The sequence below is a fragment of the Myxocyprinus asiaticus genome, chromosome 10, assembly GCF_019703515.2.
Source record: "Myxocyprinus asiaticus isolate MX2 ecotype Aquarium Trade chromosome 10, UBuf_Myxa_2, whole genome shotgun sequence".
NCBI lineage: Eukaryota > Metazoa > Chordata > Actinopteri > Cypriniformes > Catostomidae > Myxocyprinus > Myxocyprinus asiaticus.
In genome coordinates, this window is record NC_059353.1 from 48,955,747 (window position 1) to 48,981,756 (window position 26,010).

The following is a 26,010-nucleotide window of genomic DNA, read 5'->3' on the forward strand; positions in this document are numbered from 1 at the left end:
ACCTTTATTTACTCCTCCAACACAAATGTCAGTGGCTATGTTTGCAACAGCATACTACACCATGCTGTTACTATTTCTGCCAAAGTAATAAGGCTAGTATGGTAGTATGCTATTCTGAACTTGGGTTGTGTTTTCATTGGTTCACACTCTTGATCTGTCACTGTGTTTGTGAAGGTGTTGCATAAAGCTCTGATAACCTCAGGGGAGATCATGTTAATAATGTTGATAATCTCTGGGGTGTTTATGACTGGAAACTACTGTCCAAGGGAACTGAGCGTGTCACATGACTCACCTGCCCTGTATCACAACAGTCATTCAGGAAGTGTTCGGAGAGGAACCAGCACTCACTGTGGACGACTCTTCAACAATCCTTCTCTACAATCAGGTTGACTTATTGAGTGTAAGTAAGAATCTATATTTAGTGTAGATTATCATGTGTTCAAATGTTACATTTACTGTAGTTAGTTTAACTTGAATGCACTTTTCCATGCGTTTTAACAACAGTAAGATCTTTTACAACACTTTTGGCAACAGGTGAGCCATTCATATTAAGCAGTGCCTTTTGTAACTTACAAAAAAATGCATATGCTTAGTGTAGAATTAGAGTGTATTTCTATAAAAGGATATACCAGACTTTCAGAAATATGCTCTGGCCAAGCTCAGACACTTCAACTTTATTAATTATCCTATTATTTAATGGCAAGAAAATCCCTAAAAGGGCGGAAAGAGATCTTGAGGACATAGGAAAAACGAATAAACTGATTGCCAAAGCATTATCCCTAAGAAAACATAATATTTCAATCGTAACACTATAATACTTGTTTTATTTAATTTTTTTATTAGTTTAATTAGTTAACATGAACTAACAATGAACAACACTTTGACAGCATTTATGAATCTTGGTTTATGTTCATTTCAACATATACTAATAAAAAAATTATAATTGAGGGGTCTGGGTAGCTCAGTGAGTATTGACGCTGACTACCACCCCTGGAGTCGCAAGTTCGAATCCAGGGTGTGCTGAGTGACTCCAGCCAGGTCTCCTAAGCAACCAAATTGGCCCGGTTGCTAGGGAGGGTAGAGTCACATGGGGTAACCTCCTCGTGGTCGCGATTAGTGGTTCTCGCTCTCAATGGGGCATGTGGTAAATTGTGCGTGGATTGTGGAGAGTAGCATGAGCCTCCACATGCTGTGAGTCTCTGCGGTGTCATGCACAACGAGTCACGTGATAAGATGCGCGGATTGACGATCTCAGAAGTGGAGGCAACTGAGACTTGTCCTCCACCACCCGGGTTGAGGTGAGTAACCACGCCACCACGAGGACCTACTAAGTAGTGGGAATTGGGCATTCCAAACTGGGAGAAAAAGGGATAAAAAAAAATAAAAACATTACAAACTGTCTATGTTAACATTAGTGAAACAAACTAACAATGAGCAATTGTGTTATTTTCATAAATTAACATTAAACAAGATTAACAAATGCTCTGAATAAATAATCCAACCTTATCCATAGTAATTCAAATACAAGTGTTACATTTCAATTAATTTAATTACTTTTAAGTACATTATAGGGTTATGCTGATTTGTATTATATTATTTATGTAGAATACATTAATTATGGCTGTGTAACGAGTCATTGTGAAGGTGAAATGTGATGTGCTGACTTGTAACAATGAACAAGGAAGAAATATAGATATTATTTTGTATTTGTTGAGCAGAAAAGTGTTTTAGAAAGTAACTTAAATGTCAAGTTGATTAATGTTTCAATTAAGTAATTAGTCAATTAATCTGATTACAACTTCAGACAAATAATTAGTCATTTGTAGTGGGTTTCTATTTTTAAGTAACTCTTAAAAGCTCTTAAGCTTAGTTGTGATATTGTGATGAAAGAAAACGTACTAATATGATTTCCATCTTTAAAGCTGAAGTGTATAATTTCTGCGCCAACAAACGGAATTGAAAAAATAAACATTGTTTTCAAACGCACCCTTTATCTCCCATTGGTCGATCTAACAAGTAGCCACGCCCCCAAACTCACGCCATTGGTCTAGCCAATATTGCGTTGGACTGGTTGCTTTCAAACAAAGCAATGTTGAAAGAGCCGCAGTGTTCACACTTTTAAGGGGAAATCAACCTGCAAATGGTTTACTTGTTTCTGCATATTAAGCAGATATAGGGATTAAAATATTTTAACTTGAAAAAAAAAAAAGTTAACTTTTTTGTTATTATTGTGTGTCTCTTCTCACAGGTAAACATTTACGTAATGATCATGGCCTCATTAGTGTGCACCCTACAGGACCACAGAGATGATGTGAACTGCTGTGCGCTCTCAGACTCTTTACTGGCCACCTGCTCTGGAGACAAAACCGTCCGCGTGTATTCCCTGCAGGACTTCCGTGAACTGGCCTTCTCTCCTCTCTGCGGTCACGGTTACGGTGTTCACTGCTGCTCTTTCAGCCGCTGCGGCAGATATCTGGTGTCCTGCTCCACGGATGCGGTGACTATGGTCTGGAGAGCGCACACAGGTGCAGTGGTGGCTTCACTGGAGCATCCGGCACGCAGTCCAATTCGGGTCTGCTCGTTCTCTCCTGATGCGCTTTATCTGCTGTCTGGCGCTGCTGACGGGACCGTTGTGCTCTGGAATGTGCAGTCAAAGACACTGCAAAGGTGAAATTCCTCTGGAATTGTCACCTTGATGGGATTTTACAGGGCACAGCAGTCATTATTACATTCGTCCGCCCACTTTAGGGAGATAACACTTTTCAAAGGCCAATTAATGACATGGAGTCTCATAGTGAGCGATTTTATACGCTCTACGCCAGCAGCAACACAAACAGCGCTGCTCGCTATCGATTTTGTTGACGTGAGGAACGCTAATGAGCATAAATACACATAACACCCACAGGTTTAGGGTAAAATAATAAATTTTCTATTATGTTACAGCTGAAATGGTAATCTTTGCTCTACTAGTGGCTTTTGCAAGGGAATTAATATTGTTTTTAAACATCTTTCCTAATACGCAGTTGACTGAACAAACAGAGAGTCCCGCCCCCAAATCACGCCATTGTTGTTTTGTAGAGCTTGATGGGTTGCTCAAAACAAACAGAGGAATTTTTAAAGTGCCACAGAGACACAAGCTGTGTCCCAAATGATGCACTATACACTTACAATATACACTAGATTCAGCCATGTAATGCATGAATTTTCAAAGTGTAGCATTGTCCCAAATTGAACACTTAATGTTTTTTTACTACATGGAAGTATTCGCCATTTAACAGCTGACGGAAGTGACGTTTCAAAGGCATGCAATGCTTTTCCGCTAGCTTTAGCATGTTAGCCAACCTCAAACAACGTGCATGTTAACACAGCGTGGGGTGATGGTAAAGCATTCAACTCACATTTGTTTTATGTTTATTTGATTTTTCTCCCCAATTTGGAATGCCCAATTCTCAATGCGCTCTAGGTCCTCGTGGTGGCGTAGTGACTCGCCGCAATCCGGGTGGCGGAGGACGAATCTCAGTTGCCTCCGCGTCTGAAACCGTCAATCCGTGCATCTTATCACATGGCTTATTGAGCGCGTTACCACGGAGACCTAGCATGTGTGGAGGCTTCACGCTATTCTCTGCAGCATCCACACGCCCCACCGAGAGCAAGAACCACATTATAGCGACCACGAGGAGGTTACCCCAACGTTACTTTACCCACTCACAGCATGTGGAGGCTCATGCTAATCTCTGCGATCCACACACAACTTACCACATGCCCCATTGAGAGCGAGAACCACTAATCGTGACCACGAGGAGGTTACCCCATGTGACTCTACCCTCCCTAGCAACCGGGCCAATTTGGTTGCTTAGGAGACCTGGCTGGAGTCACTCAGCACGCCCTGGATTCAAACTTGTGATTCCAGGTGTGGTAGTCAGCGTCTTTACTTGCTGAGCTACCCAGACCCCTCAACTCACATTTGTAAAGTTTCGCTAGTTGCTGCATTCTCTATTATTTACAGTTGTTTTGTCAGACCAGTAACTTAACCAGTTAACTCCGCCCCTTCCGCCATGTATGGCAAGCCGCGAGCGCTGAGTGCATGAAGTGTCCAACATTCCACACTTTTTGTTTCATTTGTAGTGTTACCATACTACTCACACTACTTACACTACATAATGATATAGAATAGTGCAGAAGTGTGCAGTTTGGGTCCCTCTCACAGTGTTTACAATTTTCAAGGACTGATATATTTCATTTACAGATGTATTTCTATATTGCATTTTGAGCTGGGATAGGAGAAAGTATTTAAACATCAAAAATACAGTACAAATATATTTGAATATACCTGATCTGATAATCATTCAATTATGATTGTAAGTTTAACTTAATGGTTCTCAGAATTTTTGGTCGCACCGCCCTTTGAAGCAAGAAAATCTTTGAAAACTGAATGTGTTCTGAATAGTGAAAAGTTACACTCTTCATTGAAAAATAAATCTGGGACCCACTTTATATTAGGTGGCCTTAACTACTATGTACTTTGATACAGTGTACTTATTATGTACATACATGTTGTTGCATTGTAATTACATTTAAAGTACTTGCATTTATTTACATTTGTAGTTACACTGTTATCTTTACCCCTAGCCCTACCCTTACTCCTAAATCTACCCGTACCTCAACCTCAGTAACAGCAAATGTGGGCATTTAGCAGAACAACATGTAGTTATACAGTAAATATGTATTCTTGTATGTATTTAATGTTAGAACATCGTAGTTAAGGTAATAAAAATCATAATTTTGTGTTTATTATATTTATTAACCACAAGAATGACCATGGTTAATCTATAGTAAAACCATGGTTACTTTATGGATACAGTATACTGTTTTAAACCCATGTTTTCTGCCACAAAACGTGGTTACTACAGTCTACAATATTACTATAGTAAAACCATAGTTAAACTATGGTATTTGAATATTAAAACCATAATAACCACAAAATTAGGATGTTTAGTACCAAAGTTTTCATTTACCTATGGTTTCACAATGAAAATCATGGATAAAATATGGTTACTGTAGTAAAACCATGGTAAATGTATTGCGAGGGAACACAAAACTATTTCCATACTCTCGTTGTGCAAAACCAGTATGACTTTCTTCATCTGTTAAACACAAGATTGACGTATAAGAGTACCATGATTGTGGCTGTCCGAGCTCCAAAAGCACATAAAAAGCACCATAAAACTCAACAATAACACTTGTGCGTTATATATAAATTCTTCTGCAGCCATACGAAAATGTTGCATGAGGAAAAGACCAAAACTGAAGTGTTAATTCACCTCTTCACCCATTTAAAATCTGGTGGGCAGGTGCATTAACATCTTTCATTTTAAAGTTTAATAATGTGTGAAAGTAAAGAGATTTGAGAAAATCCCCACACTTTCCTAATGCAAAAATACAGAAAAGAGGCCCATAAAAGCTTGAATGGAGAATGTTTACTTTAGTCTAAAAACAAATATGCCCAGTGCGTGCTGTTTAATCTGTGTAATCTGAACCCTTCTCATCTCTAGATGTGCCAAAGTCAGTGAGGGCACCGTGCTGGCGTGCTGTTTCTCTCCGTGTGGACAGATGTTCATAACAGGCTCCACTCATGGAGAACTTCATCTGTGGAATCTGGCCATGAGCTCTTTACACACCCAGAGAGAAGCACATGATCTGGGAGTCAACTGCTGTCACTTCTCTCCACAGATCTGCATCGGTAAAACCAATCATATAAAAGTCAGTATAATCTCCCCTCCCTGCTGTAGATTATTATTACTCACTATTCTGGTGAAATGTGGAATTTCTTTTCTGTGATGATGTGGGACAGTAGCGGTTCTAGCTTGTATGGTGCCCTGGGCGAAACGGGGGGTGGGGGGTCTGCGTGGGTGCCTCGTGCCGCCCCCCCTGCAAGATGCTGCCCATGTCGCCCATGCCTAAATCTGCCACTGATGTGGGAAGCTTGACAGTAGTCTTGCATTGCCAGACTTTTTGATTTGCAGCATAAAGTCTGGTCCATATTGCAGCTTATTCTGGCCACAGAAACAGACATGTCTGACTGACATGCAAAGTGAATAATTACAGTTTGTTTTGGTTTTACATGCTGTTTTGAAATGGTTGATACCACATTAATAGACAGAAGTGAAAAAGAACTCTTTCAAATATGGCGCAGAAGTCTCTGCCGATGTTCGTACGAAAACCACTGAAGCAGTTAGTGCAAATTTGTGCAAACTTGGTAATCAGAATTTCTGTTTGCACTGATTATTTGTTAGTGGCTTTGGATAAAGCCAAGATTAGTATGGTACTATGCACTGCAATATTTTTCTGATGAGGTAGTCATGTGCAGTGTCTAAAGGTTAATTTGAAGTTTTTTAATCAAGGTTTTAATGAATTAAAATGATGGAGATTTATGTAGCTAATAAGAATCCATGAAATCATCACATTTATTTTGAGACAAAATACTTTTTTGTTATTTTCAGTTTTGTTCAAGGTGATTAAATCAAAAGTTTTTCAATAACTGTCCAGTAAGTGAAAGGATAGTATTAAATAAAACACATTGTTTTTCTGAAGCGGGGCGAATTTTCGACTGATCCAATCACAGTGGAGATTCATTTGTTCATTGAATACTTGAGATGTTATCTTTTTAAAAAAAAAAAAAAAAAAAAAGAAATGGTGCACCATTTTCTAAAGTGGTTATTTTTCCAAAGTTAAATATATATATATATATAGACCGAACTGAAGATTGCGGCCCTGAAATTAAGTGCCGAATTGCGTTAGGCCATAGTGCGATGCTGAGCATGCACCAAATCTGGAGGAGCAAAGACATCAGCGTCACAACCAAATGCAAACTGATCCATGCTATTGCGTTCCCCATATCAATGTATGCTTTTGAGCTATGGTGCTGGAGAAGACTCTTACGGATACCATGGAGAGCAAGGGTCACCAACAAAGAGGTTCTGGAGCGCATCAAGCCAGAAATGTTGCATGAGGGAAAGATCACCAGACTCCGGCTCACTTACTTTGGTCACATTATGCGATCAGTTTCATTGGAGAAAGCAATAATGCTTGGAATGGTCAGTGGAACAAGAAGACGAGGCCGCCAAAGAGCGCGCTGGCTCGACACCATCAAAGCGGACACTGGCCTAGGCGTAGAACAGCTAAAAGGGAAAGTCCAAGACAGGAAAGCATGGTGAGAGAAGGCCCATAGAATCGCCGAGAGTCGGATCCGACCGAACGGATAACACACACACACACACACACACACAATATATATATATATATATATATATATATATATGAATAGGGTGCAGAATACAAAAAAGCAACAATCCAAAGTAGTGCAATGGAAACGCACACCTGCAAAGCTCCCATGAACAGGATTTTCAAAAGATGAGTAGTGACGTTTCGAGCATACCGCTTTTCCTCAGACTTACAACACATTTAAAAAACCGCCATCTTAAATAGTATCGATCACATGATATCACAAAATAAGTCACCTGATTAAACTACACCAACATACAATGTGCTATACAAATATATCATCCATACTTTTTATATAATATGCAACACATCAATACACATCATCCAAATCACACGCATTCATCACATAAAGGGCTCGCCACTGTAAAAAAAAAAAAAATTAAGATTAATCAAAACAACCTTCCATCATTAATTGTTTTCAAACAAATAATTATAATCTTGATAAACTTGCGAAAAAAAGCTAATTTTCTTTATCCTCCTGAGATCCGAGCATGACTGCTGTGTGCAATTTCCATTTCCCTTTTTGATTTGTAACTAGTAGCACCTAATAAACATGCAAAAACAAAAAACTAGAGCAAATAGTTTTCCTAAAAATTGTTCACATATGTGGACTAATCTGCAGCCTGAAACTGAACTTTCGGTCGGATTTAAGAATGAATGCACTTAACTGCATAGAGAGCTATAGGATGCTCCCTTGCTCCCTATTCAGTGAATGACTTAACATCCAGTGTGCTGTCTGTCTGCACTGGTCTCAGAACAGTTTGAAAAGCACCTTATTATCATCATAACTCCATATAAAGCCTCTGAAAAATTCTCAGTGTGAAAATGCACAGTAAATATCAGATTCTAATGAAAACCTTGTGCTATTGTACGCATTAGTGTACATTGTGTTTAGCAGCGTGGCGTTTCGTGATTAATCAAATTAATTAAATTTTAAAATAGCATATCGGATGAAACTAGAGACTCAAATCTTTTGACTCAAATGGGTTTTAATTTAATTGGTTTCTTACCAGATGTAGTTTAGTTGGCGTTTCTCCCAAAGACAGACTCCGCTGTGGTCAGCGCCATGTTGTTTTGTCACATGTACATCGAAAATGTAACGCTTTACTGACAGCACAGAGTCTCCTGAACTGAGATCAGTCGGTTAAAATGAAATGAAATTATGCGTTGCGTATAGCAAAGCCAAAATACAACATACACATATACACATGTGCACGCGGGGTCGCACGAGGTTAAGATCTGCCTTTAGCCCTGTTGTACCGTGGATTTATCTATTAATCTATTATTGTGGTTTCAGTTATTTGGGAAGAACCCGCTCCTAAATGTCATGAAAAAAATAAATAAAATAGGAGCTGTGATTGGTCACTTTTTTTCCAAGTAGTTCTTGGCCAGAATAAGCTGCAATGTGGACCGGACTTTATGCTGACAGTCAATTTAGACAACTATTAGTAGTATTAATTACAGCTGTTGTGAGGTTAAATGACTGTGTACCAACCTGATTCTCTGAGAGTGAATAAACTGTATTTATCATAACAGGGAATTCAAACATCATTATCTCTTGATTAGTCATGCTTTGTTGCTTGTGCGTGTGTATTTTCAGATGGTCAGACAGTGAAGTTTCGATTGGCGTCTGGTGGGCAGGATAACCAGCTGAGGATATGGATCGTTTCCCAGCATGCAACAGCAGGTACTTGCAGGTCTCCCGTCTCTATCTGCTCCCCTCCATTCAACACAAAAACTCACTGAAGTTTAGACTGAGAGAATCAAAGATTAGTGAGTCATACACGAGTGTACAAAGACAAAGGATTTTAAGGTTTTGTTCACACTGCACGCAGTTCCGATATGACTGTTTGCAATGCCAAATTGCAAATAATGTAATCGGATCACTTTGTTTAGACAGTATAGTTAATATCTGATATTTATCTCTGTATAGTTTGCTCTAATAATGGCTTGAGAATCAGCATAATGTCATGAGTAGGGATGTGCCCGAAGCCAAATACCTTATTCGGAAAGGCACTAATTATGACTTCAAAATGAATAATAGATTCATCCGAATAATATAAAAAATATTCGTATGACTGATTATCCAAGAGGCACAAGGATAAAGTAATATTTTAAATAAACATATCCAAAATTACAATGAATTTATGAATCTGTGCAGCCAATATTTCTAAAGTGTAAACCTTATGAATGAAAATGCGCACATTGTGATTTCAGATCGGATGTGCGCGGTCACGACTCCGTTTGCAGTCTTTGTTAATTGTGCACGTCTGGAGCTTATCAAGTGTAACATTAACTAAGATACGACATCATATACACTTTCCACTTCTTGAAATGTCTATGTTAATGTATCATACGATTCACACGTGATTCTCATGTATTTATTTATAGTCTAAACCTGAGCGTGATGTTAAATTCCTGACCTGAAGTGATGATTTAACATCGGAGCTCGTCTTTCCGTCTCTTAAAGTTGACCATATTTATATCCACATCAGTGTTTAAGGTTATCTGGTTAAGACTTCTTTCCAAAAAAAGTTCAAATGCTCCATAAAGGTTTAAATGCTCCATTGAGTGTTCATCTATTAGGAATATTCCTCATTATGTAAAACGAAGAAACTGAAACATGCACCGTCTTTTTTTCTTCTTCTTTAAACTGCTACCTCTAGTAAGGTGCTATATAAATTGAACTATATTATTATTACTATTATTATTATTATTATTTAACTAAATAATGATCGTAAAAATTCCTGATATATTTACGGGACTTTCACCTGTTTGTAGGTTATATTGATTTTATTTTCATTTCTTTTAATGTTTGAATTTGTATTTATTATTCAATGCAAAATGTGTGCTTGACATTTCACATTTTGCTTGACACGTCCTGCCTCCAGAATAATGTAGTTATACATGCACAGACAAACGTAAATACTGTTTCATGCAGATATTAATATCTGAAATATCAGGAGAAACCACAACATATTCCACAGTTAATGTAGCCTACAAATTCAGCGTCATCTGGTAAGAAAAATAAGAATAAAATAATATTTTTTTAATAATTATAGTTGTATAATAATAAAATAATTATTATTATTATTATTATGAAAAGGCATATACAAGGCATATTTTATTAATAGAAACTATAAATGTAAGAGTAACACTTAAAAATGTGCATTTCATTTTATTTTGACGCACTTCCTGTTTAAGCCACGCCCACACCCGGTTCTATCCGAATACAGAGACAGATAATTTTGTCATATGAACAGATACAGATACAAATACAGATAATGGCTTCACTGCACACCCCTAGTCATGAGACATAAGTGAGTGATGGAAAACTAAAAATGTAGCCTCCATTTATGTCCATCAAAACATCTCGCCATGTCATTACAGACTCTATATTGCCAGAATATGTGGTAACACTTTTATTGTTAATTTTATTTAATGCAGTAGTTAACATGAACTACAATGGACAAAACTTTTACAGCATTTATTAATCTTGGCCAGTGTTGATTTCTTAATACATACTGTACGATGGCCACTGGGTGGCGCAAGTAAATAACCCGGTTTTGGTTTAAAAATGTTAATTTCTGAGATCTTAATGCGAGAGATTTGTAAAATTTGAACCTGTAATTTTATAATGTGAATTTTACAACTAATTCCACCTTTAAAAAATGTAAAACAAAAAGTCTACAAAAATCTTTTTTGTTAAACATGTCTAGAATTCAAATGAACAAATTTCAGATTCAAATACTTTAGTCATTGTTCTAGCTCCATATTAACGTAGCATAAGATTTAGAGTCTAAAACAATTTTTGCTATCTGTTTAAATGATTATAGTTGATTGATTTATATACACTGATGAGCCAAAACATTATGACCACTCACAGGTGTAGGAAATAATATTAATCATCTCCTAACAAGGCCACATGTTAAGGTCTGGTTAGATTAGATGGTAAGCGAACAATCAGTTCTCGTAGTCAACATGTTGAATGCAGGAGAAATGGGCAGGAGTAAAGACCTGAGCGACTTTGACAAGGGCCAAATTGTTATGACCAGACGACTGGGTCAGAGCATCTCTAAAATGGCAAGACTTGTGGGGTGCTCCTGGTCAGCAGTGGTGGGTACCTACCGACAGCAGTCTGAGAAGGGACAAACCACAAACCGGCAACAGGGTGTTGGGCACCCAAGGCTCATCAATGCGCGAAGGCAACGAAGGCTATCCTGTCTGGTCTGAACCAACAGAAGGTCTATTGTGGCAGAAGTACCGGAAACTTTTAATGATGGTTACGGGAGGAATGTGTCACAACACACAGTGCATCGCACCCTGCTGCGTATGGAGCTGCATGGCCATAGACCAGTCAGAGTGCCCATGATGACCCCTGTCCACCGTCGAAAGCACCTACAATGGGCACGTGAGCGTCTGAACTGGACCTTAGAGTAATGGAAGAAGATCACCTAGTCCAGTGAGTCCCGTTTGTCTTTTACATCACGTGGACAGCCGTGTATGTGTGTGCCATTTCCCTTGGGAAGTGATGGTACCAGGATGCACTGTGGGAAGACGATAAGCCGGTGGAGGGAGTGTTCTGCTGGGAAACCCTGGATCCGGCCATTCATGTGGACGTCAGTTTGACACATGCCACCTACCTAAACATCGTTGCAAACCAGGTACACCCCTTCATGGCAACGGTATTCCCTGATGGCAGTGGCCTCTTTCAGCAGGATAATGCGCCCTGCCACACTGCACACATAGTTCGGGAATGGTTTTGGGAACATGACAAAGTGTTCAAGGTGTTGCCCTGACCTCCAAATTCCCCAAATCTCAATCTGATTGAGCATCTGTGGAATGTGCTGGATCAACAAGTCTGATCCACGGAGGCTCCACCTCGCAACTTACAGGACTTGAAGGATCTGCTGCTTATGTTTTGGTGCCAGATACCACAGGACACCTTCAGGGGTCCATGCCTTGGCGGGTCGGCGCTGTTTTGGCGGCACACAGAGGACCAACAGCATATTAGGCTGGTGGTCAGAATGTTTTGGCTTATCAGTGTATAATGGGTTTAGTGAACACCTACTGGTAAAATGAAGACTGTATTTAATCTATAATCCTCAGGATAGGTGTCAATGTCTGCCACATCCGTCTGTCGCTGTGGCAACGGTCACGACTTTGATGTGTGTCCAGTGTCCCTTCCTGCTGAGACTGTTGATTCAGGGTTGTTTCAGAGACACACACACACACACACACATAGAGATAAGCAGCAGTCAGTCACAGACGTGCTGGTATATAGTGTTTCGTTGTCTTGCAGAAAATTGTTTTGTGCAGGCGAGCTGTGTGTAGTAGTGATTTTGTGTGTGTAGGTGAATATTCATTTTCTAACTGACGTTATCAATGATGCCAGTGCGCTTGTCTTTTATTGTTCTTTAAATTGCCTGTCTGGGTTGATTGATTTATTTATTTGATCTGACATACAGCAAATGTTTTTTACCAACATCATCAGGATTCAATAATAAGGATTTTTTTTCTGCTGGCCCGCTCCAACCAGAAATTCAGTTTTGTGTTTGATCTGCCACTATTTTCACTGACCCCTTTATTAAAAATGATCAATTGTATTTTTAGCTGTATGTCAGAAAAACAATTTTTACAGTTTATTTACATTTGCAAAAACAATTAGAACAATTTACAAGGATTTATTAAGTTTTAAGTAATAATACAATTATACAGTTATAATGTAACTCAATAACAGGCATAAAGTAAAAACAAAAAACACACTTTTGAAGGAACACAATGACCTATAGGCAGGGCCGTAGCTAGTGGGATGAAAAGTGGAAGCGATTCTAGGGGCCCACAGGTCCAGGGGGCCCCCACAACAAATTCTAAACTTAATTTCTTTAATAGGATAGGGGCCCTGTTCAATATACAGTCAGGGGGCCCAGAATACCTTTTAACGGCCCTGACTATAGGGATTTATAATTTTGTTTTCTTTCACACGTGATGCTACCTTAGAATTCATCCAAAAGAAGTTATCTTACAAGGCAGCATAGGTTTGTGTAACTTTCGGAACAGCCTTTACATCAGGAGCGCACCTGTGATGCCTTGGTAGACAGCTCACTAGGATTTGAACAGTTTGACTCACTAAAACAGCATCTGATTTGATGAAGAGACTGATATTTTCTTTGGTGTGCAGGTTACAAGATGTCACTGATGTTTACACTGTCAGCTCAATCTGCTCCTGTTCTCTCCTGTGCATTCTCATTTGACGGACAGCTGCTCGTCTCTGGGTAAGCCCCTCCCACTCACCACGAATAGAATACTAGCTTACTGAATACTGCATAAAAGTATAAATACTATACTGAAACTTTTAAACTGAATTGCAAAATGAACTCATCACATTACATATTTAATACAGTGAGTGCCGTCCAGTTAATATCTTGGAAAGATTATTTAACAATTGTAATTCAAAAAAAATTTAGCAGTCCGATCAAATAATGAGATGAGAAAAAGGTTGTATTGTGAACATTTTTATAAATGTAAAAGGCATATAGAAAATGTGCATATTGTGCATATAATATATGCTGCATAAACAGCAAGAGTAGTTTGGTAGTATGCAAATTCAAACATTAATAGCCTGGTTTGTTGTCATTGGCCTGTTACACTATTTGACCACTAGAGGGACCTGTGGTGTCGATTTCTGATTGCTAAACACAATATCATCACATGCTGGATTTTAAAACAGAATTTGGAGGGACAAAAAACTCTTGGATAGTGGTGACAGACATCCCAAATGAATGAATGAACATCATCTGTGTTGACATACTCAGGGATAAGTATAATTACAGTACTTCATAAGAGTATAGGCCTCCATATGAATTTTATTTTGCGCTCTTTCTGCAGGTCTGTGGATAAAACAGTCACTATATATGATGTGGTGAGTGACTGACATATTTTTTTATGGCATGTGCTATAGAGCTGTTCAGGTTGCAGTCTAAAAACCTGGAAGACAATTAGCATTTTCGAGCCAAATATTTCCAATGTTTTTTTTTATAAAGACAGTTTTGGATTTATGTATGGAAGCCCATTTCAGCCACACAGAAAATAAAACCGTGTTTTGGTTAATCATAAATCTCAGTTTTGAGATAAAAAGGTAGAAATTATGGGATAAAAATTCATAATTATCAGATAAAAAGTCAGTTTTGAGATAAAAAGTCAAAATTATGAGATAAAAGTCAGTTTTGAGATAAAATATCAAATTTATGAGATAAAAATTCATAATTATGGAATTAAAATTCATAATTATGAGATAAAAAGTCAGTTTTGCGATAAAAAGTCAAAATTATGAGATAAATATTCATAATTACGAGATAAAAAATTATGAGATATTTATAATTATGAGACAAAAATTCACAGTTATGAGATAAAAAGTTTGAAATTATGAGAAAATGTCAATGTTAAAAATAGTCAAAATTATGAGTCATAATATTACAAATAAAAATTCATAATCAGGAGATACAAAGTCTTAATTAGGAGGCAAAAACTTTATTATTATTATTAAAGTCATAATGTTAAAATAAAAAAATAAAATTCGTAATTGAGAGTCATATGTGTGAGATACAAGTAAAAATTACTAGATACTAAGTCATAACGAGAAGTCATAATCATGAGATAAAAAGTCAGCTCATAATTGACTTAGCATCTCATAGTTTTGAATTTTATCATAATTCTGACTTTAAATTATCTTATAATTTTGACTTACTAAAGCACTTTTTTTATGTGGTGAAAATGGCCTTGGAGACTTTCACATTTTGTTCTAGAACGTAATTTACACAGTCAGATCTCAAATGTTAATTTTGATATCACAATGCTAATTAAGGACTAAAAGTTCCATGAGCGTGGGAGACATGCTTTACGAAACAGACAACTGTTGTAGGCCTTATTTAGCGACGGGTTAGCAACATGCATTTTTACAAACACAAAGGCTTCAAAATGACCGTTGGAGGTATGACTGTGTGTAACCATACATTGTTAATTATGCAGCCTAATGTCCTATGTGTGTGTGTTTACAGAATCATGGAGAGCTTTTACACACTCTAACGCAGCATGACAGGTGAGTGCCCCACCTGATTAATCTGATCCATGTTAACACTTCTCTTAAAGGGATACTTCACCCTAAAAATGACAATTCTGTCATCATTTACTCACCCTCATGTTGTTCCTGTATGCTTTCCTTTCTTCTGTAAAACACAAAATGAGATGTTAGGCAGAATGTTAGTCTTAGTCACCATTCACCTTCATTGCATCTTTTTTTAATACAATGAAAGTGAATGGTGACTGAGGCTGACAATCCCTAACATTGATTTTTGGGTAAACAAACCCTTAAATACAGTTATCATTCCTCTTCTGAACATCAGGGGTGTGCACCATTCAGAACTGAATACAAAATGCCTAGATTTAGATAGCAACAAGATGCAGAATTATAATAAAACTTTTGATTTAAAGGAATTATTAACCAAAAATGATAATTCTGCTAATATTTACTCACCCTCATGTTGTCGTAAACCTGTTTGAATTTCTTTTTCTTTTGTAAAAGACACACAAATGATTTTAGTAATTAGATTTCACAGAATGAGTTTCATTCTGTGCCATTTGAGTCATCATTAGTCTGTGTCATGTATTTGGCGCCATCTCCTGGTGGTCACATGTAACATTGTGCTTCATGTGGGTTATCTAATGATCTATGCATCTGATTACCTTGTGTGTGGACTTGTTTGAAAGATAATCACCTCCATATGATATTTTTGATATGATAAGTTTTGTGAAGTTATAAGTGAAAACGCAGCATATAAGCAACACCAACATAATTGACAAAGACATATACTTAGCTATTACTCGCTATATTTTTGTCTGTGAGTAAAACAAATAGGCTGGTTGTATTCTACTCTTTGACAGCTTTCCAACAACATATAACACATGGCAATTTGATGAGATTTATGTTTTTACTGATTGCAATACTATGTACATAGCAATTTGTTTTTATTTTTATGTTTTATATAAATTATAAAACGGAACACTTCTGATTTGTCTGTAAATCTCAAAGCACTCGTTCAGTTTTGGTCATAATGCCTACATGCATTGTAAAGTAGAGCTGCTAAGCTTTCAAACGATACCTGTTTTGTGTTGGTCAAGACTGTAGTTACTAATATTTTGACGATTATTTTTTTTTCTTGTGGGCCCATCCGAGCTTAAAGGGTTAAACGACTTAAATAATACACAAGTTGTAATACAATAATTGTTTTAATAAAATTATAAGATCACTGTAACCTTTATTTAGCTTTTTATTAAGTTTATATGTAACAATTGTTTTCTTTTTTTTTTAATTAACGAAAGGCAGTTGTCATCTCGAAAACTCACTCTCTAAATCTCCCAACTATTTTTTCTGTCTGTGCTGTAGATATGTGACAGCATGTGCATTCTCTCCCTGCGTGTTGATGTTTGCATCTGGCTCTATGGATAAGACAGTGAATATCTGGAGAATTGGAGATGGAAATGCTCAAGCACGTAAGCAGCAGCACATGCATCTCTCGCACTCAATATAAATAAAAATACAGCTTCTTCTATTAAACTCTATAAACCACATATGAATACTGACTCAGTTCTGCTGGCTGCTCTTGTCAGACTGTGTTGTGAATGTTCCGGGCTCAAGCTCTATTAAAGTTGCTGTAAGTGATTTTAGCCGTTCTACTTCCATGAGACTGAGCCGTTAGATAAGCCACGCCCCCTCTTTCCAAAACTCTGCATTCCAAAGATACCAAATGAGCTTTATTGAGAGCAGAAACAGTTGCTAAAAACAACAGTAGTAAAACAGCGCCCACAACTGACAACTGTTATGAACAACATGGCATAAAAATGCATTAAGCCTCAATAATTCACTGCGACTACAATACTATGAGAACGCGCAAAATGATTGACAGGCAGAAAGCGTCATTGTCCGTTGTCTGCGGACACGTTTTTGTTTGCTGTTTACAGAGTCTAGAGCTGTCACAGAGACCGGTGAGATATCTCAGGACACTTATTTCATTAATAGATTAAAGGGAGTAGAATTTCTTTTTTTTTTTTTTTTTTTTTTTTTGCATATGCCACTCAGAGACTTTCGTGAACAGTGATGCAGAAAAGTGTAAACCGATATGAACATTTTTGGCTGATACAGATACCGATTTTAACATATTGCGGCTATTAATGTTTCTGGATTGTGCATTTAAATTCACAGAGTTTTACAAAGTGTGTTACTAATTAATTATTAATAAACCATCGATTTATCATATAAACGATATGCCGATGGTTTAATTTGGTCAATAATTTTATAGATAAATATCAGCAGCCGAAACACTGGTGCATCCCTATTCAAAAGAGATTCTTTGAAATGGACAGTTTGAATAGATTCACACAAAAGAATAACATTTACCAACTCTAATGCTGTTTTTTTGCTTGGAAGAATCATGGAAAGACACAGTCTAGAAGCAATGCACAGATGAATCATCTGCCGATATTTATTGGACAATTATTTACCAAAATAAAACCATCAGCATATCAGTTATGCACAATCCAGATATAATAATAGCCACAATATGTAGAAGGTTTGGCAGTCCTGAGAACATGTTATATTAATTTTTATTCAGTTGTGAAAATGGCACTAACCTATAGGATACATGATGAGGGAAACCAATCAAAATGCTTTGAAACCAGCAGACTTTGACTTCTGAGACATCAGTATGATATCCATTAATGCTGCACGATTGATTGAATTAAGATTGAAATCGCAATATGGTCTTGAGCGATTACTAACCATAAAAGGCTGCATTTCTGCATTCAGCGCTTCAGTCAGTGCTGTGTGAGCAAGCGGCGCCCTCTAGCGGTCTGGACGACATAATCCATTATCCATTATACTACTATAATAACGAATTTAAAAGGGGTTTTTGTTCCTTTGGTTAAAACGTTTTCTTTTTTCATGATGTGGTTGACATTTCCGTAGAATTACCAAACAATTTATTATCTTTTTTTTTTTTTTATCATTGTGGCTCTCTTAAACATTTTGGCCTGTCATGTGTTCAACAGATCCAGTCCATGTTCAATGGAAATTATTTATTGTTAAAACAGTAAAAAAGCTTTTGTTCTTCTTTGTATATTTGTTAAGCATAATTCCAAAGTAAAACAGTGATCTGATGACAAAATAAGGTAAGTGACAAAATATCGGTATCTGCCTATAATTTTGTTTATTAAAATCTGTATCGCTATCATTTAATATCGTGCATCCTTAGTCAAACCTAATGGCCCCAAAAAATAAATAAATAAATAAAATAATCAAATCAAATCTTTGTGATATTCACAGTGTTGCTTCATTTTATTTTGCCAGCAAAATCATGGCAAATATTTCATGAATATTTAATACATAATCTATCTCTCAAAATGGGATTACACAGAGCAGACAGAATATGATTCTACAGACTTTTGGTTATTTACTAAAACTGAAACTCTTTGCAATTAAAATTGCATTAATTTGTACTGCCTATGTTTTTACATTTTAGTGACTAATGTTTCTTTATTTTCTAGCAGAATCTTTGCAGATGACATGTCCAGGTAAGAATGTCTCCTTCAATCTCATCTTTCTGTCTCTCCATCAACATCCACTAATGAAAGACCTGACGAGTTTTGATTTACATAATTACAATGTTCAGAGAATTGTCTTTGCAGCTTTTTGTTATTGGTGTGTATTGAAGTGTCTTTATGGATGTATTTGTTGAGATTGGTGTGAGTCTGTAAGAAAGAGGTTGTGTGTTTTTATGTCTGTGATCTGAGGGAGCAAATAACAACTACTTGGCTATCGATAAAACATCATCCAGAGATATGTTTTGTTATCAGTTGTCTATTGTTGGTATTGAACATAAAAACATCTGAGGACGACATATTCAGATATTACTACAGACACAAAAATCAGTGTCCATCTGGAGAATAATATGGAGTTTGTGTGGATCATATATCGAATTGCTCTGCAACTGCTGAAAACATTTAATTGGGGCATGTGAAGTGCCACCCCTTCGCTTTGAAGCACGCAGCTTTAAATTTATTTTATTAAATTGTCAGCTATTTTGATTTGCAAGTCTGGTTTTGACTTCATCACATACACAAATGTGATTAAACTGTTGTAGAATAAAACAGAGATGAATGAAGCATGTAAACAGACTTCACGAGCCAAGCCATGTTTGTTTTTGTTATCTATTCAGAGATGTACTGTACATAGAAATAATTTATCAAGCACAGAGGAGAAGCTTTGTTTGGGTTTGGGAAGGAAATAGCCACCATTGTTTGGACTATAATGAGTGATGTTCAGTGTTGAGGATGATAACAAGCACTTCCTGTTTGTGTGCTTGGACAGGAAGGAAGTCCCTGGGTTACTCCAGAATGCTGGTCAATGATTGGTCAGATGAGGATGTGTGTGAGTGGCTTCAGGACGAAGGGTTTGAAGCTGTGGTGGACACGTTTAGGGCCCACAACATCGACGGGGCCGAACTCATCGCCCTAAACAAGGAGACACTGGCCACTGAATTTAACATAGGTGAAGATCACACACGCACGCACTTTGGTTTCACTATATGATGCAAATTCATGAGGGGGTGAAAAAAGTAAGAATCTCCACAAGTATGTTTCCTTGAATTTTTTTTTTTTTTTTAAAGAATAAGCTTAAAGCACCCATTTCAAACCATTTTAATGGTTCAAATGAAGAAAAAATACACAATTTTGCCAAATTAGCCACAAAATAAAGAGCATCTCCGCGTGGAGCACTTCTCTTTCACGCATGAAAAAGACTGAACACAAACTGGTCTTTGAATAAAGAAACATGTAATCAGTTACAATTCTGACCATTTGTGTACAATCTTATACGATTTTTTCTTTGTGCGCTTCTTTTAGTAGTGGGCATTTTGATTCATCTCTTGAATCCTTTCACCAAAAGATTTGTTCAGTGACAACTTTCACCAGTAGGTGGCGACAAAGGAGCGTCTTTGTGTTGAGTGAGTCAATGAATCATTGATTCAACTGATTCATTTAAAAACACAGAGTCGTTTGCGACCAAAACAAGTCTTTCTTTTATTAAAATTTGCATGCCTACAAATCTACTGAGATATTTCGGTAGTGTTTAAGCATTATAAGTGTCCCACCCCTTTATATATTTGATATATATATATATATATATACACACACCAATCAGCCACAACATTAAAACCACATGTCTAATATGGTGTAGGTCCCCCTCGTGCCACCAAAACAGCGCCAACTCATGTCTCAGAATAGCATTCAGAGATGATATTCTTCTCACCACAATTGTACAGAGTGGTTATCTGAGTTACTGTAGACTTTGTCAGTTCAAACCAGTCTGGCCATTCTCTGTTGATCTCTCTCTCATCAACAAGGTGTTTCCGTCCACAGAACTGCCGCTCACTGGATGTTTTTTGTTTTTGGCACCATTCGGAGTAAATTCTAGAGACTGTTGTGTGTGAAAATCCCAGGAAATCAGCAGTTCCAGAAATACTCAAACCAGCCCATCTGGCACCAACAATCATCCATGTGATTATCTAATCAGCAGTGCTGTGCATAAAATTATATTTTAATGACCGGATTATGAAAGCTAATATAAATGGATTAAAACCAGTTGCAAAAAAAATTAAATCATAAAAAATAAGCACTAGTCTGCTTCGACAGCGGTGCTTTCCATTTCATAAGCTGTCAGTCACGAATACATCACCATTTATCAGCCGATTGTTACAAAGTCTAAACAGCATACAGAGAAGGCGGAACACATTCATTGAACTAAAACTAAAACACATTCATTGAAATCCTAATGTCAAAAACATATCAAATGCACAGTGCGAACCCTGGTACAAACAGCGCGATAGTTATGTGAGACATTTTAACTTTTGTAAATTATTAAAATGCACCAAGAGTGATATGTAATTGATTATTTGATTATAGTATAGATGAATAAGTATATATTATTTGTACATACACTACCAGTCAAAAGTTTTGAAACACTTACTCATTCTTTATTATAATCTTTTTTCACATTTTAGAATAATAGTAAAGTCATCACAACTATGGAATAACATAAATGGAACTATGGGAATTATGTTGTGACTAAATAAAATCCAAAATAAATCAAAACTGTGTGTTATATTTTAGCATCTTCAAAGTAGTCACCCTTTGCCTAGAATTTGCAGACATGTACTCTTGACATTTTCTCAACCAACTTCTTGAGTTATCACCCTGGGATGCTTTTTAAACAGTATTGAAGGAGTTCCCATCTATGTTGGGCACTTATTGGCTGCTTTTCTTTATTATTTGGTCCAAGTCATCAATTCCAAAACGTCTGACCGGTAGTGTATATTAAATGTAATTGCCACATTTGAGATGGAACTGAATGTATGGGGAAGCCGTGCTTCTTGTGTAGTTTTAAAGCAGTCGCGGCACCACTGATAAGCTTCACAACATTTAAAATTTAACCCATGACTTTTATCAAAAAGACAAAATATTAGCCTTATATTATATTAATAGTTATGTATGTTTTCCTGTACTAAAATGTGCATGTCCCCTGCGGCTGCAATACATCTGAAGTAGCGTTTTTACTAATTTATGCACATAAGCGCAAATGTACGGAAGCCCTGAACCATAAATAAAAAAATAAAAAATTAAATATGTGAATTTTTGTTTTAGGTGTCTAGGTGCCTTCCTGAGCACATTACATAGAAACTGCTGTCCTTTTCTGCATAACGTGGCGGCCCATTTCAGCTTATCGCAGCCCATTCGGCCCCGTTTCACGGCCGGCCCATCAGGAAAAGTCCCAGTTCTCCCAATGGCCAGTCCGCCCCTGGGTTAAGGATTTCTGTACAAATGAGATTACAGAGGCCTAAAACTGTAACATTATTATCTGATATTTCCTTTGTGGAAACACAAATCTAATCTCTAATCACAAATCTCTCCTGTAGAATCAGTGGGTCTTCGTGGTAAAGTCATGAGGAAGATTGAGGAGCTGAGATCTGCTCTGATTGGCTCAGATGTTCCAGATGAGTTCCTCTGTCCAATCACCAGAGAGACCATGAAGGACCCCGTAATGGCTGCAGGTCAGCTGTGCAATTATTTCTTTCAATTAGTAGGTATAAGTCTTCTACGTTGATCAATTATTTTGCCATCAACTCCTGAAATAAACCGGCACATAATGGCAAAATTAGCTGTGGTTGGTGCTCTCTTTGTTCAAATGGCAGTTCTTGGCCACAATAAGATGCAAAGTGAAAAAGTTTATGGCAATAGACAAAAGTCTGACTGTGCAGCGTTATGACAGCAGTGCATAAGTTTCAATGTAAAGGAGTTGTTTAACCGTTGCATGTTTGTAACAGATGGTTATTCATACGAGAGAGAGGCAATCGAGAGCTGGATCAACACTCCCAATCGGTCGAGCCCGATGACAAACCTGCCTTTACAAACCAACATATTGACCCCCAACAGAACCCTGAATATGGCCATACAGCGATGGAGAGCCAGTAGCCACATCTTACACACCAACACTACTAGCTTTGTGTAAATGTGTACAATTGTCTGTTCGCACTGCCAACAAATCTGATTTGGTTTTCAAATTCAATCTTTGGTGCTGACTGTTCACACTGTCATTTTGCAAGTTATTAAATCAGATACTTGAGTTTGAACAGTGCAGTCAATACAGTGTAATTGTAGGGTTCCCGAAGTAAAAATCCCATTAATTTTCTCCAAAGAGAAATTGAGTTTTAATGATTTTTAATATAAAACCTTTCAAGACAGACCTACCATTAGTCCCAAGACTGAGTGATGTATGCTTCAGTAAAAGCCAAAAGTTGGTGTGATTTTTCAACTGGTACTGTCTCTGTGTAGAAAATGTATGGGAAAAATGCAAATGAGACACGTTACCAAAAAGACTGATCTGCAAAGTTTGGTTCATCCCAAAATAAATTCTGTAAATATTTACTCAATCTTATGTCATTACAAAGCCATATGTCTTTCTTTTTTACCTTCAAACACAAAAGGAGATGTTAGGCAGAATGTTAGGCTCTGACAGCCTCAGTCACCATTTACTTCCATTGTATGGAATAAAGATGCAATGAAAGTGAATGGTGACTGAGGGTGTCCGTCTCCAAGATTCTGAAATAAATCTGATTTAAATCTACTCACAAATGTGGGTTTTTAAAAAAATGTGGGTTTTGCAGTCAAGTAAAAATACAATTATTAGAACGAGAAATTAGTATAGACTGCTTGGATGGAGGTCAAAAGAAGCACTTGGCTGGACAAATAAAATGAATTTCTAGACAATCAAAATGTAATAAATCAACTAAACTTTACAAAGTATTCTGAGAAAACCTCTGAGAAAATGCGTTGCCATTTTTCCAAAAAATTCCACACTGATTTGCCTTAATTTTTCCCTCAACGTGAGGTACCATATCTGTACCCATAGGCGGCACCAGGGGTGGACTACCGGGGCTTAAGCCCCAAATCTTTTCAGTAAAGCCTCGGATGTCTTGTAGTGTTCAAAAATACAAATAGGCAAACAATTTGTATTGTCTGTTGGAGATGACATGCCCCCCTCTTCAACAATAAATTGTGGTGTTCCGCAAGGATCCCTAATAAGGCCACTTTTGTTTTGTCTATATATGTTACCTCTTGGTTCTGTGATTCAAAAACATAACATTAATTTTCATTGCTATGCAGATGACCTAGAGTTATATTTGTTGTTGAATCCCAATGATCTGTCTAGTTTAAATGTTCTCCAAGTGTGTATAGTAGATATAAAAAAATTGGATGGCATGTAATTGTTTTTTTTTTTTTTAGGTTGTTATAATCGGTCATGGTTTAAATAAGAATCAGATTGAGTCAGCACTTGAGCCTTCAAGTAGTCCCTGAATATTCAGCAGGTGGTGAGAAATTTGGGCATCTATTTTGACACAAATGTACGTTTTGAATATCACGTCAGGAAGTTAGTTCAGTCTTGTTTTTATCAGTTAACCTCTTACACTTGGAGTGGTCCGGTACCGGGCCGAGAGGGGGTGCTGATCATTAAAAAAAATATATTATGGTATTACTCAACAACCACTTGCTTGATCTGCACAAAATAGGTGTTGTTTTAAAGCTTAGACACTCATCTTTACAATGAACATAGGTGATCTGACTAATTCTCAAATACTGCTTTTAAATTTGCTGATCAAGAACTTTCGCTTTTTTATAATTCGCAAATTTGCGATGACAACAATCATATTTACCAGTAAAAAGGTCCAAATATCACAGCCATGTCATATATCTTTGGAAAGGTCTCGATTAGTAGAGTATATCGAGCAGATTTGTTTCATTCAGAGATCAAATGAGATAAAGTATTAGCGTGTTAAATGCACATGTATGATAAACAGAGAAAACAAAATCATAGTCACATTTTGGTTTATAACTTCATGAAAAATAGACATGATATAAAAAGTGGCATATCAGACTGTTTTACTCCGAACAGAAGGCCTCGAGTAAAACAAGCCGTAATAGGATAAGTAGATCTTGAAATATTAGTCAAAGAGTGTCATAACAAGCTATGGTGACTATCGCTAATGGCATCTCTATGGCGACTGTTTCTCTGAGATCGATTCACTGAAACAATCCTTTATGTCATAGATGTGCCAGATCATCCTCATTGGCTGTCTAGAGAGTGTTCGATTCCATATTTGGAAACATCAAGGTGCCCCACATGGGGTAAACGGACCCAGATCGCACATACACAAGAGGGAGCTCAACACACATTTTATGAATTGATGAAATAGGAAGCCAAAGTGATCTGAAATTTATCATTGTGGACTTAGCTGACATAATTGTGTGTGTGTATATATATATATGTATATATATATATATACATATATATATATACAGTTGTGCTCAAAAGTTTGCATACCCTGGAAGAAATTGTGAAATTTTGGCTTTGATTTTGAAAATATGACTGATCATGCAAAAAAACTGTCTTTTATTTAAGGATAGTGATCATATGAAGCCATTTATCATCACGTAGTTGTTTGGCTCCTTTTTAAATCATAATGATAACAGAATTCACCCAAATGGCCCTGATCAAAAGTTTACATACCCTTGAATGTTTGGCCTTGTTACAGACACACAAGGTGACACACACAGGTTTAAATGGCAATTAAAGGTTAATTTCCCACACCTGTGGCTTTTTAAATTGCAATTAGTGCCTGTGTTTTTATGTCACTTATTAAGAAGTGTAAAATTCGGGGATCTCTTGATACCAAGCCAAGGTCAGGTAGACCAACAAAGCAACCATACAACAAAACTCGATTTGAAACAACCACACCGTCTTTTTCCAGAGCAGCCTGTATTTCTCCTGAGGTTACCTGTGGGTTTTTCTTTGTATCCCGAACAATTCTTCTGGCAGTTGTGGCTGAAATCTTTCTTGGTCTACCTGACCTTGGCTTGGTATCAAGAGATCCCTGAATTTTCCACTTCTTCATAAGAGATTGAACAGTACTGACTGGCATTTTCAAGGCTTTGGATATCTTTTTATATCCTTTTCCATCTTTATAAAGTTCCATTATCTTGTTACGCAGGTCTTTTGACAGTTCTTTTCTGCTCCCCATGGCTCAGTATCTAGCCTGCTCAGTGCATCCACGTGAGAGCTATCAA

At 37.1% G+C, this 26,010-nt stretch overlaps 1 protein-coding gene across 2 annotated transcripts; it reads left to right on the plus strand.

The window, feature by feature from the left end:
• The first annotated feature begins 349 nt into the window (after nt 1-349).
• Nucleotides 350-23,995, plus strand: LOC127447539 (WD repeat, SAM and U-box domain-containing protein 1-like). 2 transcript variants are annotated; one of them, XM_051709492.1, is made up of 12 exons: nt 350-400; nt 2,249-2,667; nt 5,553-5,740; nt 8,882-8,968; nt 13,463-13,556; nt 14,170-14,203; nt 15,339-15,379; nt 16,724-16,830; nt 18,880-18,906; nt 19,703-19,882; nt 22,305-22,439; nt 22,713-23,995. In XM_051709492.1, exons 2-12 carry the CDS (start codon nt 2,264-2,266, stop codon nt 22,895-22,897), a joined length of 1,482 nt encoding a protein of 493 aa, XP_051565452.1. In that variant the 5' UTR covers nt 350-400; nt 2,249-2,263; the 3' UTR covers nt 22,898-23,995. The 2 variants fall into 2 exon arrangements, with proteins under 2 accessions (XP_051565452.1, XP_051565453.1); XM_051709493.1 differs by having other exon boundaries at nt 18,883-18,906.
• Nucleotides 23,996-26,010: the final 2,015 nt, after the last annotated feature.